We start from the raw sequence: 16,276 nt of genomic DNA, 5'->3' as shown, positions 1-16,276 counted from the left end.
GCATAATGGATTACTTTACTTTCAAACATATTTGGGACCTAAAATTTGAAACACCCATGTATGCTATATAGCTATGCAAGATTATGGAATTCTCGGCCTGATGCTGCAGCCAGGATATCCAGAACACTAGTAGGTACACTCCTTATAAAACTATAGCAGATATATCGTGTTTGGGTTCGTTTTGATCAGTATTTGATTCTACAAACAATGCAATGGTGGCAACAGGATGAGCTGATGCTGCAGCCAGGATATCCAGCACAATAGTACACTCTATAAAAATAATAGCACATATGTCGTGTTTAGATTCGTTTTGATCAGTAATTGATTCTACATACAATGCAGTGGTGGCAACACGACGAGCTGATGCTACAGCCAGGATATCCAGCACACCAGTATACTCTTGAAAAATAATAGCAGATATGTCGTGTTTGATTCGTTTTGATCAGTATTTGATTCTACATACAATGCAATGGTGGCAATAAGATGATCTGATGCTGGAGCCAGGATATCCAACACACTAGTACACTTTAAAAAAATATATATATCAAAGTTTAAAAAACATGAAATAAAAAACTTAAATTTTAAATTTAAAAAACCCCCTGACTTAAAAAACGCCAGAAAAATAAAAATAAAAACGCCCGAAAAAAACGCTGCTTGAAAAGACAATTAAAAAGTAAAAAATAATTATGCGCTACCTAGCTGTTGCCGCGACTTCATCTGCGAAGAATTCGTTTATCTCTATCCCGCGGGGACTATGCTGATTTCCCGCAAAATTAGCCTAAGTTAATTTAGTATAAAGTATCTAGTAATATTTTTTTATCTAAGCGTTGTCGGTGTCGGGGACCGCTAAGGTTAATACTTTAAAAAATACAACATATTTAGTTTCATGTTAACCTTAGCGGTCCCCCGACACCGACGACGCTTAGATAAAAAAATATTACTAGATACTTTATACTAAATTAACTTAGGCTAATTTTGCAGGGAAATCAGCATAGTCCCCGCGGGATAGAGATAAACGAATTCTTCGCAGTTGAAGTCGCGGGCAACAGCTAGGTAGCGCATAATTATTTTTTACTTTTTAATTGTCTTTTCAAGCAGCGTTTTTTTCGGGCGTTTTTATTTTTATTTTTTCTGGCGTTTTTTAAGTCGGGGGTTTTTTTATCCCAGAATATAGCACGGCATGTCGTGTTGACTATACAATTATTACAATTATAGGTACGAATTTCGGGTAGGCAAAGTCACGGGAAAAAGTACTAAGTAGGTAACTAATAAAATAACAAACGGACAAATTAGTCTGAAACTATATTTATTAATCATAAGTTTATAACATGACTTAAGTTACAAAACAGTTTAAACTTTTAGATAGATCTACACGCCCTCGCTTACCATTACTGTGGGTAAGGACGGTATGTCAGTAATTTACATTATGCTAGGCCCAGATACATATAAAGTGTGCCCACAGATGTGCAGTAATACTCCACATTTCATCAATAATGGCTTTATTCATTATTAAGGCCTTTGAATAAACCTCAATGGGAAAGAAAATTGGTTAAAACCCACGGCAGTTAAACGTATATTCTAGTATAAAAATCGTTATTTTAGCACTGAAAAACAGACCAAAGAGCTAAAGTCAAAATTTGTTTTTATAATTGATTTGAAATAAACAAATGATCCATTGAGTTGGTCAAAAGTAACGTCTCTTATATTATAGTCACACAAAATGTATGGGAAATCACATTTTGACAGCTTGTGAAAAGTAAGTAAGTAAATTTATCGATGGTGTCAAAGTCTGTGAGACGCGTTTATGATTTCTGTGTCAACAATGGATCAATTTCAAATGAGAGATCAGTAAATTTGAGGTATTCTAGCGTTTGAGGTTGGAATAAACAGAATCGACCAGTTATACCAGATAAATCCGAAGCATTACTGCACCGTTACAGGATAAGCGGTTTCGTAAGTATTTAAATGTTCTCCAAAGCCATAGTCAGGTGACTAGTAATGCTTAATTCATTCTTATACTATTTTTTATACAATTGTATCATTAGTTATCATTTATTATTGTGCTGCAAACTCAAAACTAATGGCGGTACTATTGACGGTTCAAGGTGTCAAAATAGAAAAAAAATACAAGCACTGGTAGGAGCCAAATTATTTCCTAACTGAATTAGGTCCTGGCGATTCGCCAGCCGCAGTCACGGCTTCCTCGCTTCGCTCGATCGGCTCGCGCGTTGTGTTCACACTCGTACCTAATACTCCTTCTCGGTTCGCTTGTCGTTGTCCCTAATTTACCGGAACCCAAATCGAAAGTAAAATGGCCAATTATATTACCGAAATCTTTTTGCAATAGGAAATATTTGGCCTCTTCCAGTGCTGCGAAGTAAAAAACAGTACAAGTACTTGTAAAGTTTAAGAATGTAGTACGAAAATTAATAAATTAAAATATAGGTACTAAATTTTGAGTGATTCTAATTCTTAACATGGGTCTACGTATTTGTAGATACAGTCAAGTGTAAAAATACGCATCTATTATTATTGCTCAAACATATACCACAACCTCATTACGTTGAGATATATTTTTGAAGCATTACACTAGTACATAATTTTACTACCTAACTGCACTATAATAATTGTATTTGATTTAGGCAAGAACTGATATTTAGATTTCTACGTTTTTATTTTAACTTTACGCTTACTCGATTATTTGACTGGCCAAAATCAAATTTAACATTAATCAGTTCACACCTACCAAAACCACACTTAAATGGTGTTATACAAGTTAGTGCTAGAAAACAGCAAGTTGTAATATACGTACCCTAATTTATATGGACAGAAAAATTATTGTTTATAGATATTTACAATTAGTTTAGACAGTACGCTTTGGAATGTTCACAAAAGTTGCCAAAAATATATATATATAAAAAAACAAGTTTTTTTATTGTGAAACAATACCGTGAACACCCCTTTATTCTTACATATCACTAAAATAATGAAGGGCATTCGATAAAGTAAATAAGGCTCCAGTCACAAAGTGCGCAAGTAAAAAAAATAATTTACCTACAAACGAAATCGCACTTCAATGAACTTATAATTAGGTACAATTAATTAATGTTTAAACTGCAACATAATATATTATATACTTTTCGCATACAATTATTTTTCTTCTTTGCCTTAGGAGTAGAATAAAACTGAACAGGGCAGGACATTTTAAGTATAACGCAACTGCGTTGAAACACAATTTATATAATTTCACTTCGAACTTTAAAGCATCTGTAAGCTCACATTGTTTTATGATGTTTATAAAATTAGCAAAAAAAATATTTTTATTGGCGTTCCTTAATACTTAAATACGGTATAAAATACTCAAACGATATTAAGTTAGAACTGCCATTTGGCGATTCAATCGTAATTCGAATATTATCTCTGAACAGATTGCATCTTCCGAAAATTTCAGGGCGTAAACGGTACCACCTATGCCACTAAAATGAATAGCAATATAATTAAATTATTTGAATAACTCACTAACGGTCGATTCTCGGTCCTCCGCAGTTTTCACGTTCATCAATAAACGGCTAAGTTTACATTAAAGTTACTTCAAACTCAATAAAATTAGATTATTGGTACGGTCGAGGTCAATGATATGTATACACTTTACAACCTTTGCGCTGTCACTTCGTGTGTGAAATTTTGTTTAAAATTGTCAGAAGGCCAATAATGACAAGGTACTAAAGTGTTAAGATGTCTTTGACCTAGACTGTACACTGGCGCATAGTGTTTTCACCAAGGTTCAATATCAGTGGATAGTTGGGCGAGTTTGACTAAACAACCTTATAAACGTTTTCATGTTTTTTTTATCTGAGAAATTTTCCCATTAATTGGTCGATGTTTAGTAGGTAGGATTATACTGCGTCAAAGGTGATTACATCTCGAATCAAAAAATCACATGATACTTTGATTTACTTATTACTTTTTTTTTACTTTTTCGGGCGTTGATTCAAACAAACCCAACCATATGTTGAAATCTTCACCACATACATTAACTATCGAGTGATTTTGTCAAAATTAGCCAATAATGACATTGTAATAACAACCACGGCACGTGAGTAGACCTATAGATTCTAACGCAATAACAGTGACCAATGAATGTCGTCATGATCGTAGAGCGGATAGAACGTTTTTTAGCTTCTCTACTTCCGCCATCCAGATTGCCAGTCACGTAGTGCCCTAGCTAATAGAATCTGGCTACAAAAAATGTACGCTTTATCATTCCGATTTATTGCACGTTCCTGCGGTCCTGTACATTTAGAAGTCCGATATCCGATTCAATATATAACTCGGCGAGCGTAGCTTTTGAATACCACCAATGCATGCAAATGTTATCTTATTATTATCAATTATCACTTATACGCCACGTATCATAATGCCCAAAAAACTGGAACTTGAAGCTCCTACGGAGCCACAGATATTTAAAATAGTAGCAGACTAAACAAAAATACATAGATAATATTTTGTATACATTCACAAGAGCTGGTACGATTTAATGAATTGAACGAGTGAATGATAATGTTGTGTGCAGCACAAAATTATTAAATAAAGGTTGACTCTTATAGTAGATTATTGTCGTGGCCTGGAAGTAGGCAATTGCTGGCTGAGTATGAGTATTAAACGGACGAGCTTGCGAGTCCGTTTAACTAATACGAAGCCAGCAATTGCTATTCCAGCCGAGACTAATATAAAGCTTTTCTCAAAAATGGTGAATAATTCTGAAATAGAATAAACTTTTTCTCAAATATATTATAAAATTTAATTTTATTCCAATATTTTTCTTATGCTTTCCCGCCTTTTTTCATTAAAATAAACTGCAGGTGTATTTTTCCACCGAAAACACCACAAACTATTTCAGACCCAACGACTACGACTACGACTTGTGCCAACATTTCCATGGCCTTTTAACTTTAAAAAAAATTGACTGATTGCACGGGCGCTTATTCATTATTGTCGAGCTAGCGCGCCTGCAATCCTTTAACTTTTTAATTTTTCGCTGACCATAAACTATGCACTTCACCTTCTGATATGGAAAGAATAATGTCAACTTTTACGGACATTTTTGAGAAAAATAATTTACTGAATCAAGCGTCACTTTGCGGCGAGGTCCATATCAATGAACTAAAACAATGTTTTGTCTTTGAGGTTTTGTCTATCTACGAGGTTTTGTCTTTCGTGGAATGAAATTTTTCATAAGGCAACCCCTAGAGACAGAGCAGCTGGATTTACTTGTCTTCGGATGCAATACCTCGCAGTCAGAGTACGTAAGCTTTTCGCATAAAAAAATTAAGCATCAAGTTGTTACAGTGTGTTGCGCATGCCACTGTTAGTCTGCTAGTATATTAAATGTCTGTGGATGTAGGTAGCAAAATTGCAAGTTCTAGTTCGGAAGACTAAATGATTCTGGCGCTGTAGACACGACAGCTGTCGGCAACTTGGACACCGGTGGTGGTCAAAAGGTTAGTATCAATAATTATGATTAAAACACACAGCCCTCATGTCAATTTGGCTGCTAACTAATCGATTATACAACTATCAGTAACAAGCTAATAAACCAAGTTCAATATCAATAACATAATTAATAATTGTTAACATAATACATTTCGGATTTCTCGAGATATTTTGATTAACGACTTGATATAATAATTACATTGCGCAAAATACAATAATTACGATAAAAAGTTAGTTCAAGAAATTTTGTAAACATGAACGATTGAAATATCAGAAGAAGCTCATTACACTAATTTAATTGAAGTGTACCTTACATAACTTTTCTAAATGCACAATCAGAGCTGTTCGTTTATCCATTCACACCTGAAACAAAATAAAATATGAATTACCACCTTATCTTATCACAGGTCACTGGCCATTGACAAAAGTTTTTTTAGAGTTTCGTTTCACTTTTCTTTCATGTTACCATTTCATAGAATAATCAATATGCAGAATACCTACTTACTTAAAAAAAATAAGTTTTTGTTACCAATAAAATTTAATGTTTCGATATTCATGGACCACGGAAAATACACCGAAGGAACAACATTAACATTCGTTAAAAAATAATTCTACCATAAAATTCATCGAATCGTGTTTCTGTGAAATATGTTTCATTCAATTAAATAGTCCTTAAAACAATAATATTTAAATAAAAATACAAGGCCCAATACTATAGAAAACATTTCCAGCGAAACGAAACTATCAAATTTACGAAAATCGATGTTCCTATCGTACCGTCCCTCTCACTCTTGTATTAAATAATATAAGCGTGAGCAGGACGGCAAGATAGGTAGTTCGAATTTTGCACTTTGTAGTATAGGACCAAGGACCGAATCTATTGAACCTGTTAGACTGACCTGCGGGCGCTAGTACCGGTTGGCGTTGGCAATCTGCGCGTTGACGGCGGCGGCGGCGGCGCTGGAGGCAGCCGTCTGAACGTGCTGGTTGCGCAGTATCTCCGTCGTGAACTCTGTCTGCGCCTTGGCGAGCGACGCGCCCGTTGATCGGTAGATGCGGTGCACCTGTTAGTTATCATTATGTATTTATTAGAAATTTCAACTTTGTCGGCCAAACATAATTTTCCTTGACAAAAACTATGTATGTAAGTATGTCCTTTCCAGGGTCCGATCGCGTTAGGAGCACGGAGATCCTAAAGCGTGCTGGTGTCGCGGGGATGTAGGCTTATTTGATGCGGCGGCTGTTGCGATGGTGTGGGATAAGCGCATCTTATATTCCGAACTGCAAGATGGCAAGCGGAAACAAGGCGGTCAGATCTTGCGGTACAAAGATGTGCTAAAGCGACATATGAAGAGAGTCGACATAGACCCCCCGTCACATTGGGAGAATTTGGCAGGGAATCGCTCTCAGTGGAGACGAGCAAAAGACGCCAAGGTGAGCGAGTTTGAGGCAAGGCGATGGAGCGAGCTCGATGCGAAGCGAGACGAGCTCAAGCCCAGACCACATGCGGCCATATTCTACAATTACGTCGGAGGGGTGCTAACGTGCAGTGAGTGCAGTCGCATATTCACTGCCAAGATCCGATACGTCAGTCACCTGAGAGCACACCAGCGCCGCTCTTAGCAGTAGGAAGTACTCACTGTATCCCAGCGGTTCTTAACCTTTTAGTTAAGAGGAAACATTTGTCAAAATTTCTGTCTTGCCATGGACCACCAACTGTTTGAAGGTAATATACGGTAAAAGTAAAATTGTAAATGAATGAACGGTTGCGACCGCTACTTGACTGGCGCGTTGTTTTGCCAATTCGTTGTTGATGGCTTCGCGGACCATTTCGAGTTCTTCCAGGGACCACCGGTTAAGAACCACTGCTGTAGCCGAATACTGCCGGGAGATTATTATTATTTCCAGGGTCTGTGTGCGTGAAGTGTTTAAGTGAGGTAACAGACAGAGAGTTACTTTAACAGCAAGGATAGTAGGTAAGGATTATTGTAAGAGACTTTCACATTTATAACATTAGTAAAATGTATGATTAATTGATTATCGTCGTCTGTAACTTGTGGCCCTGATTGGGCTACCTGCTACTAACTTGGCTACGATTGTAAAAGTTATACAATTTATATAAAATTTGTCAGTCTGTATGGAAAGCGTTGATTCTATTACCTTTGCCATAAGCATGATGTCGGCGACGACGGCTACGATGAAACCGATCGTGATCAGAATCGTGATGATGCCGACTCCCACGTTCGTCTGGAAGATGGCGATGCTCGTGATCAGGCCACTGAAATATAAGTTTTGTTAAAATTTTATTTTGAATATAAAAGCTTTTTTCTAGACTGTAACATAATAAATAGATATATTTATTAATTCCTTAGTGAAAATAACATTACATTCCATACAAAATCGACCATCCGATAACTACAGTGGGTGAAGTTAAATAAGTGCGACAAACAAGATTTGATTCGAATAAACATGAAAAATTAAATAACATAGTCAAAAATACAATCACAGCTGAATGTAAGAATATGAACGCACCCAACGCAAAATATGTATCACAGATTCTTAGAGTTTTATTAATAGTTTGAATACTATTTGCATTTGACTGTAGGTACAGTCAAGGGCATAAATATTTGTACGTTACCAAGCCGTCAAAAATATTATATACATATATACTTGACGCTATGCCTGTATATATATTTATGGCCTCAACTGTACAACATTTCGTATAATACGATTTAAATCAGAACTAAACCATATGCAATTGATGATAATTTGATTTGATATGCATTGGCTTAGGTATGGTTACTGTTCTTGAGTAAATCGAATTATATCAAATGTAGCACAGCAAATGTTACAGTTTTAGGTTATTTATAACTATTATTTAGTTACGTTATTTAAATTGGACGTAGTTTAACAAAAAGGATCCAAAGCACTGTCATGACTTATTTATTCTTTAAATTCGCTTTTGTTCGCACAAAAGTAGATTCTAAATTAAAAAAAAATATTGAGGGTTGGATCCTTTTTGTTAAACTACGTCCAATTGTTACATAGATCATAATCATATTTAATTGAAAAAAAAAGCACAAAATGTTTTACAGTTCATGTGTACAGTCACCAGCACCAATATCTGACACAAGAAGCGTGCATAAATATCTGATACGACTCTATTTCTAGGGCCGGAAGGAAAGACGTGTCAGATATTTTTGCACGCTCCGCTGTGGCAGATATTAATGCTGGTGACTGTACAATGTACATACCAAACAACTACTAAGTTGTTGAGACAGATATTAACATACTTTCGTATATGTAATATTACTTTGAAGTATGGATAGGCATGTAGATGATCAGACCATTATTTAGGGATAAGTTCGCCTTCGTACATGTATCTCAACAGTATAGTATCGTACAAAAAAGATGTAGTGAATGTTTTGCCGGAAAAGTTCGTATTTATCTTCCTTTCTCAACTAGCTTACTGAAGTTTACTGAAGCTATATTGTATTTTGATCCAATTTATGAAAAGTGTAAACAAAAACACAGACATTCAATGATGTGAAAACCTAGAACCTATTGCAAAATAATTCATCTGTTCAGTAAATCGATTAATTTATTAATTGAATAGATCAAAGTATTTTTGTCTATTTTATTATTTACAATACTTGTTTCAATTCCAAAGACTGTTTATTTTATTTTAAAACCAGTAACTATTTTTAATTTTAAGGCAAGTAAATAATAATCGCTTATAAAATCGAGCATTAATCGATTTTTTATAGATTATATCCATGTTTCATTCAAGAAATAACGTCAGATTTTGACGAAGATTTTTTAAATGAAAATTAAAAATTGAAATTGAGTGAATTTTGGTGAAACAAGTGATTAGACGTCTAGTTAAAAGACACGAATTATAGATAAATGTGTTATTGATTCGATCTAGTGGGTGTTTATACAAGGATTTTGATAAAATCAGTTTGTTTACACTTCTTATATATTGGATAGACAAACCATAATTGAGAAAGCTCGATAACGATAAATATGAACTTACCTATTCGACAAAATACGATGGAGAAATGTTATTCACTAGATCTGTAACATAACTTAGTATCGTAGGTAAATGTCTTTATGTCCATCATTACACGCTAAAATATGTAGTCTAAGGGGCTGAAAAATGTGATGCCGTCACCGTCTGTTCGAACAAAACAAACAGAGACGGCATCACATTTATCCGTCAAATAAATTTAATCAATGGATGAAACCGGGGGGCAACTCACCAGGAGCCTCCACCGCTGAATCCAATCGACTGTACGACAGTTATAATGATTTGGAACAGGAATATGAAGAAGAACACCATGAAGTTGAAGGAAGAATCACTCCTGAAGGCTTTGTAGATGGGCCGGTACCAGCATATGAAGCTGAACGGGGTCAGGAGGACGAAGTAGAGGATTGAGAGGCCGAAGGTCGTGAATCCTTGACCGGCGAACATGAGTGACATGGCGCCGATTATGTTTGAAGCCAGGATGAGCGCGTGAACTGCAAAAAAAAAACATTATCTGTCTTCCATACTATTTAAAAGTTGTGCAGACTCTGTTAGTTCGCTTATTTACACTATTTTCTTCGTTAGTTAGAAGGAATAGAATATTTAAAAACTAGCCTTTTAACCGCGACTTCGTCCGCGTAGAATTCGTTTATCGCTACACAGCGGGAACTATGCAATTTTCCGGGAAAACAACTGTCCTATGTCAGGCTATGTCCTTCCCCGGGCGGGACTCAAACTATCTGTATAGCGAATTTCATCTAAATTGGTTTAGCGGTTTAGACGTGATGAGGTAACAAACAAACATATATAATTACAAACTTTCGCATTTATAATATTAAGTGGGTGGGTGGAGCGGGGTCTTAACTAGCGCCGGCCCTGGGCTAGAGCAAGAGGAACGGTATAGCTCTAGGCGCCATTTTCTAGTTTCCAGTGCAAAGTAAAATTATGACGGCGCCTTTTGAGAGGCGCGAAAGCGGTGTCGAATAGACTATCTCGCTCTACATTGATCAAGGGCTAGAGCTAACCCTGGCGTTAACGCCACGGGACCTCCGACCAAGCATCACGACAAGGAATCTCAAATCAAGAATATTCTACGCCTAAATTTCATAAACAGGTATATTAAATACTTTCAAACTATCACTATTCGTTTTTTTTTTCAAATAATACTGGAAGATACCAGTACATAAAACACTGGCTAGAATGGAAATCTAGAGGTCAAACTCAGTCATCAACTCATCAGAGGGCCTACTCCGAAGTTCGAAAATCGAAGTTCGTATCGTACCGTCCCTCTCGCTCTCGTATTAAATAGTATAAGTGCCAGAGGTACGGAACGACACGAACTTCGAATTTAAAATTTGCTGACCGTAATGCGTGCTTCACCATACGTATGTACGGTAATTTAGGCAAGAAAATTGCAATTAAATATGATAAAAACTTCAAGTTAATACTCACACATCCACAAGTGATAAAGGTGGCGCACGATCCTCTGGAACTCTAAGGGTATGTCTACATTGATGTCCTGGTAGAAGCAAGGTTGGACGGGGCAGAAGCCCGGCAGCGGGGGCCAGTTGTTCCGGCGGCCGGCCGACCCCGCCCGCAGTTCCGCTTCGCGCCTCGCTAACTCTTCAGCTTTTCGCTCCAGCTCTTCTTGACGCCTCTGTAGTTCAATTTCCGTTAAAGTCATTTTCAAAGTGCGATAGGTCTACAAATTTAGTGAATAATGTTTTTTTAGCATTGAACTTTGTTAAATAAGTTCCTATTTAGCTTCCTTCTTCAATTAGCTTTAGTAAACACCAGTAAGCTAGTTGAGAAAGAAGATAAATACAAACTTTTCCCACAAAATACGATGGCAAAACATTCCCAGCTGTAGTTTAGATTTCAGTTAAAATGCTGATCATTTTTGTATATAATTCATTGCAAAAATTCTGCTTAGTGCTTAAAAGAAAACGTTCACTAATATAACATAAGATTTTGCTAGTGTTGAGGATGAGAACCGTGAACTAGTACTAAATTAAAGGATAGTAAAATATCCTGCTGCTATATTTGGCTGCGTAGTTGAGGATTGTCCGCTGTCTGCGTGTGGGTGGTAACCATCCTGATTGAAGTCTGGTGGACTCTAATCACTTTGTTGCGTTTGCCGCTGAGGGGTCAATTGACATTGGATTTCCCAGGATATGAATAATAACATCATTTTTAGAATTCAGAACGTAATCTATAATGTCATGATGGTATTGTTCTTTAGCCTGTTAGTTTTGTTATTGTTAATAAAATCTATCTACACACATCAAAAAAGTCTTGCTTGAGATACTCATTATACTTATACAAATTTGATGTTTTGATTCAGAAGTAATAATATCCCTAGGCACCATTGATGAGTATATTTCTAATATGAATTAATATCTACTATACCTTTAATTCCTTTGTGTGCAAATTGAGAAAAGCAAAGCCAGTGTTAGTAATGTGATTGCTGATACTATTTACAAATATGAAATTGCTATTCTTAGAATAATTAGTAATTCAATGACGGAGTTCTGAGGTAACAAACATAAAAAAACACAACCGAATTGATAACCTCCTCCTTTTTTGAAGTCGGTTAAAAACCAGCCAAATGCGAGTTGAACTCGCGTGGAGAGGGTTTCGTACAATGCCTGAGTCAAATGTTTCCTCTATTTTTTTTAATAATTTTACGGTGCTATTTAATACAAAATATCGTATCCTCACAGTAAGACGCGAGTTAACTACTACCAGCCTAGTGGTGTTTAGTGAACTACTTTCCGTAATTGGGTATTTTGTATTTTTTTCAAAATTGTATGCCCAGTAGTTTCGGAGATCAGGGGGGGGGAATGGTCAATTTTCGTCCTTTTTTATTTCCTAATTTGTCCCAGAAAATGACCCTCATTTAAAAAAAATATTTTTTTACTTTGCACATATCTGTTTGGGTCTTAGCTTAGGATTATACCATCCTACCAAATTTCACCTGATTTGGTCCAGTAGATTCGGAGCAAATTGGCTGTGACAGACAGACCGACGCACGAGTGATCGTATAAGGGTTCCTTTTTTTTTTGTACGGAACCCTAAAAAACAACTTTTATGTTATATACGGCTAATCATATAATGTTGTATCTTATTCTAGTTTGTGTGCAGTGCAGTGCATTAACAAAGTTAGACAAAAAAGGAAATTAAAAAAAAAAACTAAGGATTTTTTTTATTCTAAAGTTTGTTGATGTATTTGCCATCATAATAACACCTGTCTAAACGCTTAAAAATATCTAGACAGTGACATTGACAATTGCGTTGGTGTGTCTTTAGATACTTTTAAGTACCTAGATAGCTCGAAAATATTTCTGTTAGGGACTACAAACAATCTCCCTAACAGTTTATATTCATTTGTTGTCCTGTCAGTTTTAACAGGTGGATGAATTCAGTTAATGACTTTCATATTAGTCACATTATAAATAAGGAAGCAAATATCTCGTTTTGTAGGATTATTGAATCTGACAAACATAAAATACATTATTTGGTTGGTTGTGGTGAAACTGATGTGGTGACTCACTGTTATCATTATGATAACATCTATATCATTGTAAATTTACTGACTGCAATACTTTCACTAATAAAACCAGCTTTATGGTGTGTGTCCAAATAACAGTACCTTAAAACTGCTACAGTTTTAGATGAGCTCAATTTAGCTTTACTTGTTGTATGGTGCAACTGTCTTTATCTAGAATTTCACCTTACAGAAATAGTATTTAACCCGGGAATATAAGAATCTAAAGAAAAAAGGTGAAATTGAATTTGGATCCCCAAAATAAATAAATATTACAAGAATTATTCCTTTCTCCTTTTCAAGTCTAGATATAAACAGTAAAGCAATGTGTATTGGACATTTAAGAAAGGAGAAATATTTAGCTCAGTTGCAGGTCAGCGCTATGACAGGTGAAAAAAATATATGGTTTCCAATCCAACTAATGTAATTTACTGCGCGTGTTCTGTACCCCTCTGCTTCTGTAGAAGCATATATTTAGAGTGATAATTTCAACTTAGTATGTATTTCTAAATATTTGTGTCTTTCTTTATACACTGTGTTTTTATTAATTTCTGTTAACTTTGACTATGGCTTAGTTTATTGATAGACATTAGCTGGTAATTGAGGTATTGGACAAATTGAAGACGATGATGACGGGGTCTTCGATCGGGGGAGTCGAAGACGGGGGGGGGACGCTCATTTTAAAGTTGAATATTTCGCAAACGAATCACTGAATCGAAAAATCGTCTTAGCAAACTTTGGTTTTAAAAGACCTATCCAACAATACCCCACACTATAGGGTTGGATGAGAAAAAAAAAACACCCCCACTTTACGTCTATGGGAGGTACCCTAAAAAAAATCGTTTTTAATTTTTTATCATACTATTTTGTCGGCATAGTTTACATATATATCCATGCAAAATTACAACTATAAGGGTTCCGTTTTTGCCATTTTGGCTCCGGAACCCTAAAAACACAGTGTAAAGAAGTGCATTTTTTGAGTGCTAAGTTCAGTTTTGTACATGTGCCTCAACATAATGCACCTTTCTTTAATACTGCAAACTACTGTAAACTGTTATTTTTATGTCTTTAATAAATAAAGGGTTATACAAACACAAATACTGCATAGAATTGACAAGTAAGAAGTCACTTACCAAAAGGTCTGCCGTAAGATTATTATTTGGAGGCCCCTGGGGCTGCTGCTGTGTCTGTTGCGCTGGTCGGTTGAACTGCGCATTTGTGGGAGGAGATACAGCCTGCATGATCGCAGGCTGGGGCTGCTGTGGAGCCTGCATAAAACATACATAAAAGAGGGCTAGGTTAAAAAGTACATATTATTTTTTAATAGTTAGGTTGGTTAGTTTTTTTTAATAGCTTTTACCCTTCCCTTGCCTTTAAAAGTTTATCAAATGATGTACAGCCTGCAGAAGTAAGTGTAGAAGTGACTGTTAATGCACAGAACTATACAATAAGTCAATAAGGTATTTTGGGGGTCTGAGCAATGAGTTGGGATGAAGGACCTGGTAAGTGTGCAACTGTTACATGCAGAGAAATTAATGGTTATGCGCTACACTTATGTGATGCAGGCTGTGATTTCGTATGGCGACAAGCATATCATAGTTTGTGCTTTTGTTTATTTGTCACCTAATTTTATTTACCTATGTTTAACGAAATAAATGAATTTTGAATTTCTTACTTCAATACCAATGGGGCAGAAGAAGTTTATAGAACAATAACTTAAACCAGATTTTAATTTTTTATCTATTTTACTGACTGTATATTTTGAATAACATATTGTCATCCAATTTGATGTATGCCAAATTTCTGGTCAATCCAACCAGTGGAAATTGGCGAAATAGATGTGCAAGACTTAATCCAAACACATTAAAAAGTAAAAGAAAACCCCATATTAAAAAATTACTTATATTCTGGTCATGCTTTAAAAAATGTAGTCTCAAGATTACAGTCTTCTATGAACTGACATGTTTGAAGCACATTTTAAACAATAGTCTAGGTTTTTGTAGGAGCACAGACAATCTCTAATGCTAATAGATAAAATGAATGAATGTTTAATTTGTTGAACATTGGTAGGTACAATTACAATGATCTTGAGGAATGAAAGGGTTCTCTATGTTTTGCCGTAACAAGGAGATAAGTTACAATAAACTGGTGGACTTGATAGATGTTCTGCTTACTTCCTAGAATCTAATTGCTAGCCCACTAAAGATTAAAATATTATGTTAATGTTAGGTGTAGGAGAGGTTAAATGTTCACCCCAACCCTCTGATGAAGATGTTGCTTAATCAAGGCACAACCAAAAATGGAAGTGGGCATCAACAGATTATAAAAGGTGAAAGAGGATGAAAAAAATGTTAGATGTAGTTTACACAGATAAGGAAATTGAATTCACATTTACACCCGAATGACCATTAAATTATTAACAATGTTGTTATTATTATTCATAGTGGATAATAATATGTATTGTTATCTTTGTGCAATTATACAAGTTCTACTGGAAATCTACTCAATTAGTTGACATTCAAATTAGAAATACTTGTAACCAGTTCAACGAGCTTCGACATTTACGGAAACCGCTATATTATCGACAGTAGCATTCGTTGACTCAACAAAAATGAAATCAAATTACCGTGGGTTGGCTTGGATTAGGTTGCCCATCGAAAGGGTTGTAGTCGTCGAGGCCTTGTGTCGTAGTTGTTGTATTTCGAGCCACTTGCTGAACCGAAGGATCCTAAAAGAAAACAACGGGAATAAGGCAGCCGAACAACGAAAACAGAAATTCCGATAACTGCACTGGGCTACTTACGGCAAAGGGGTTGTCTATGGTAGGGTCCCCAAACGGATTATCGTCGAACTTAGACATTATTTACGCTATTACACCCTTTTTCGAAGCTTTTAGTAGTATGACGCACAACAAAGCAAGGGTTTTTCCATATATTTTAAGCTCAAAATGAGATACACAATCAACTGATAAAGTAGTGACAAATTTCTGATGACGAAAAGTGACAGCTGACAGGTATATTTTAGTGCTACCAGTTTAAAAATAACACAGTGAAACCCACTCAGTGATTAGGGTAGCTTGCGTATGTTGAAAAATTAATAATAAAAAAGTAAGTACAAAAAAGAACAATTGATCTATCTATGTTAATTGCATCACTACACAATTCATTGAGCACTATTTATACAATTTAACCACAAACAAAGGGATACGT

At 35.7% G+C, this 16,276-nt stretch overlaps 1 protein-coding gene across 1 annotated transcript; it reads right to left on the bottom strand.

The window, feature by feature from the left end:
* Positions 1-1,289: 1,289 nt before the first annotated feature.
* On the bottom strand, positions 1,290-16,086 carry Scamp (secretory carrier membrane protein). Its single transcript, XM_074104543.1, has 8 exons — positions 15,871-16,086; positions 15,694-15,795; positions 14,201-14,335; positions 10,973-11,177; positions 9,756-10,014; positions 7,654-7,771; positions 6,393-6,557; positions 1,290-5,856 (listed from the first exon to the last, which is right to left on the bottom strand). Exons 1-7 carry the CDS (start codon positions 15,925-15,927, stop codon positions 6,402-6,404), a joined length of 1,032 nt encoding a protein of 343 aa, XP_073960644.1. The 5' UTR covers positions 15,928-16,086; the 3' UTR covers positions 1,290-5,856; positions 6,393-6,401.
* Between the last annotated feature and the right edge of the window lie 190 nt (positions 16,087-16,276).

This window comes from Choristoneura fumiferana, chromosome 21 (genome assembly GCF_025370935.1).
Source record: "Choristoneura fumiferana chromosome 21, NRCan_CFum_1, whole genome shotgun sequence".
NCBI lineage: Eukaryota > Metazoa > Arthropoda > Insecta > Lepidoptera > Tortricidae > Choristoneura > Choristoneura fumiferana.
Note: the sequence above shows the minus strand (reverse complement) of the source record. Positions and strands in the feature narration are given on the sequence as shown.

Coding starts and splice junctions, on each gene's coding strand:
- Scamp (XM_074104543.1), bottom strand. CDS start 15,927: ATGTCTAAGTTCGACGATAATCCGTTTGGGGACCCTACCATAGACAAC. Junction 14,336..15,693: donor CTAATCCAAGCCAACCCACG/GTAATTTGATTT, acceptor TGTTTTATGCAG/GCTCCACAGCAGCCCCAGCC. Junction 11,178..14,200: donor ATCTTACGGCAGACCTTTTG/GTAAGTGACTTC, acceptor ATTGAACTACAG/AGGCGTCAAGAAGAGCTGGA.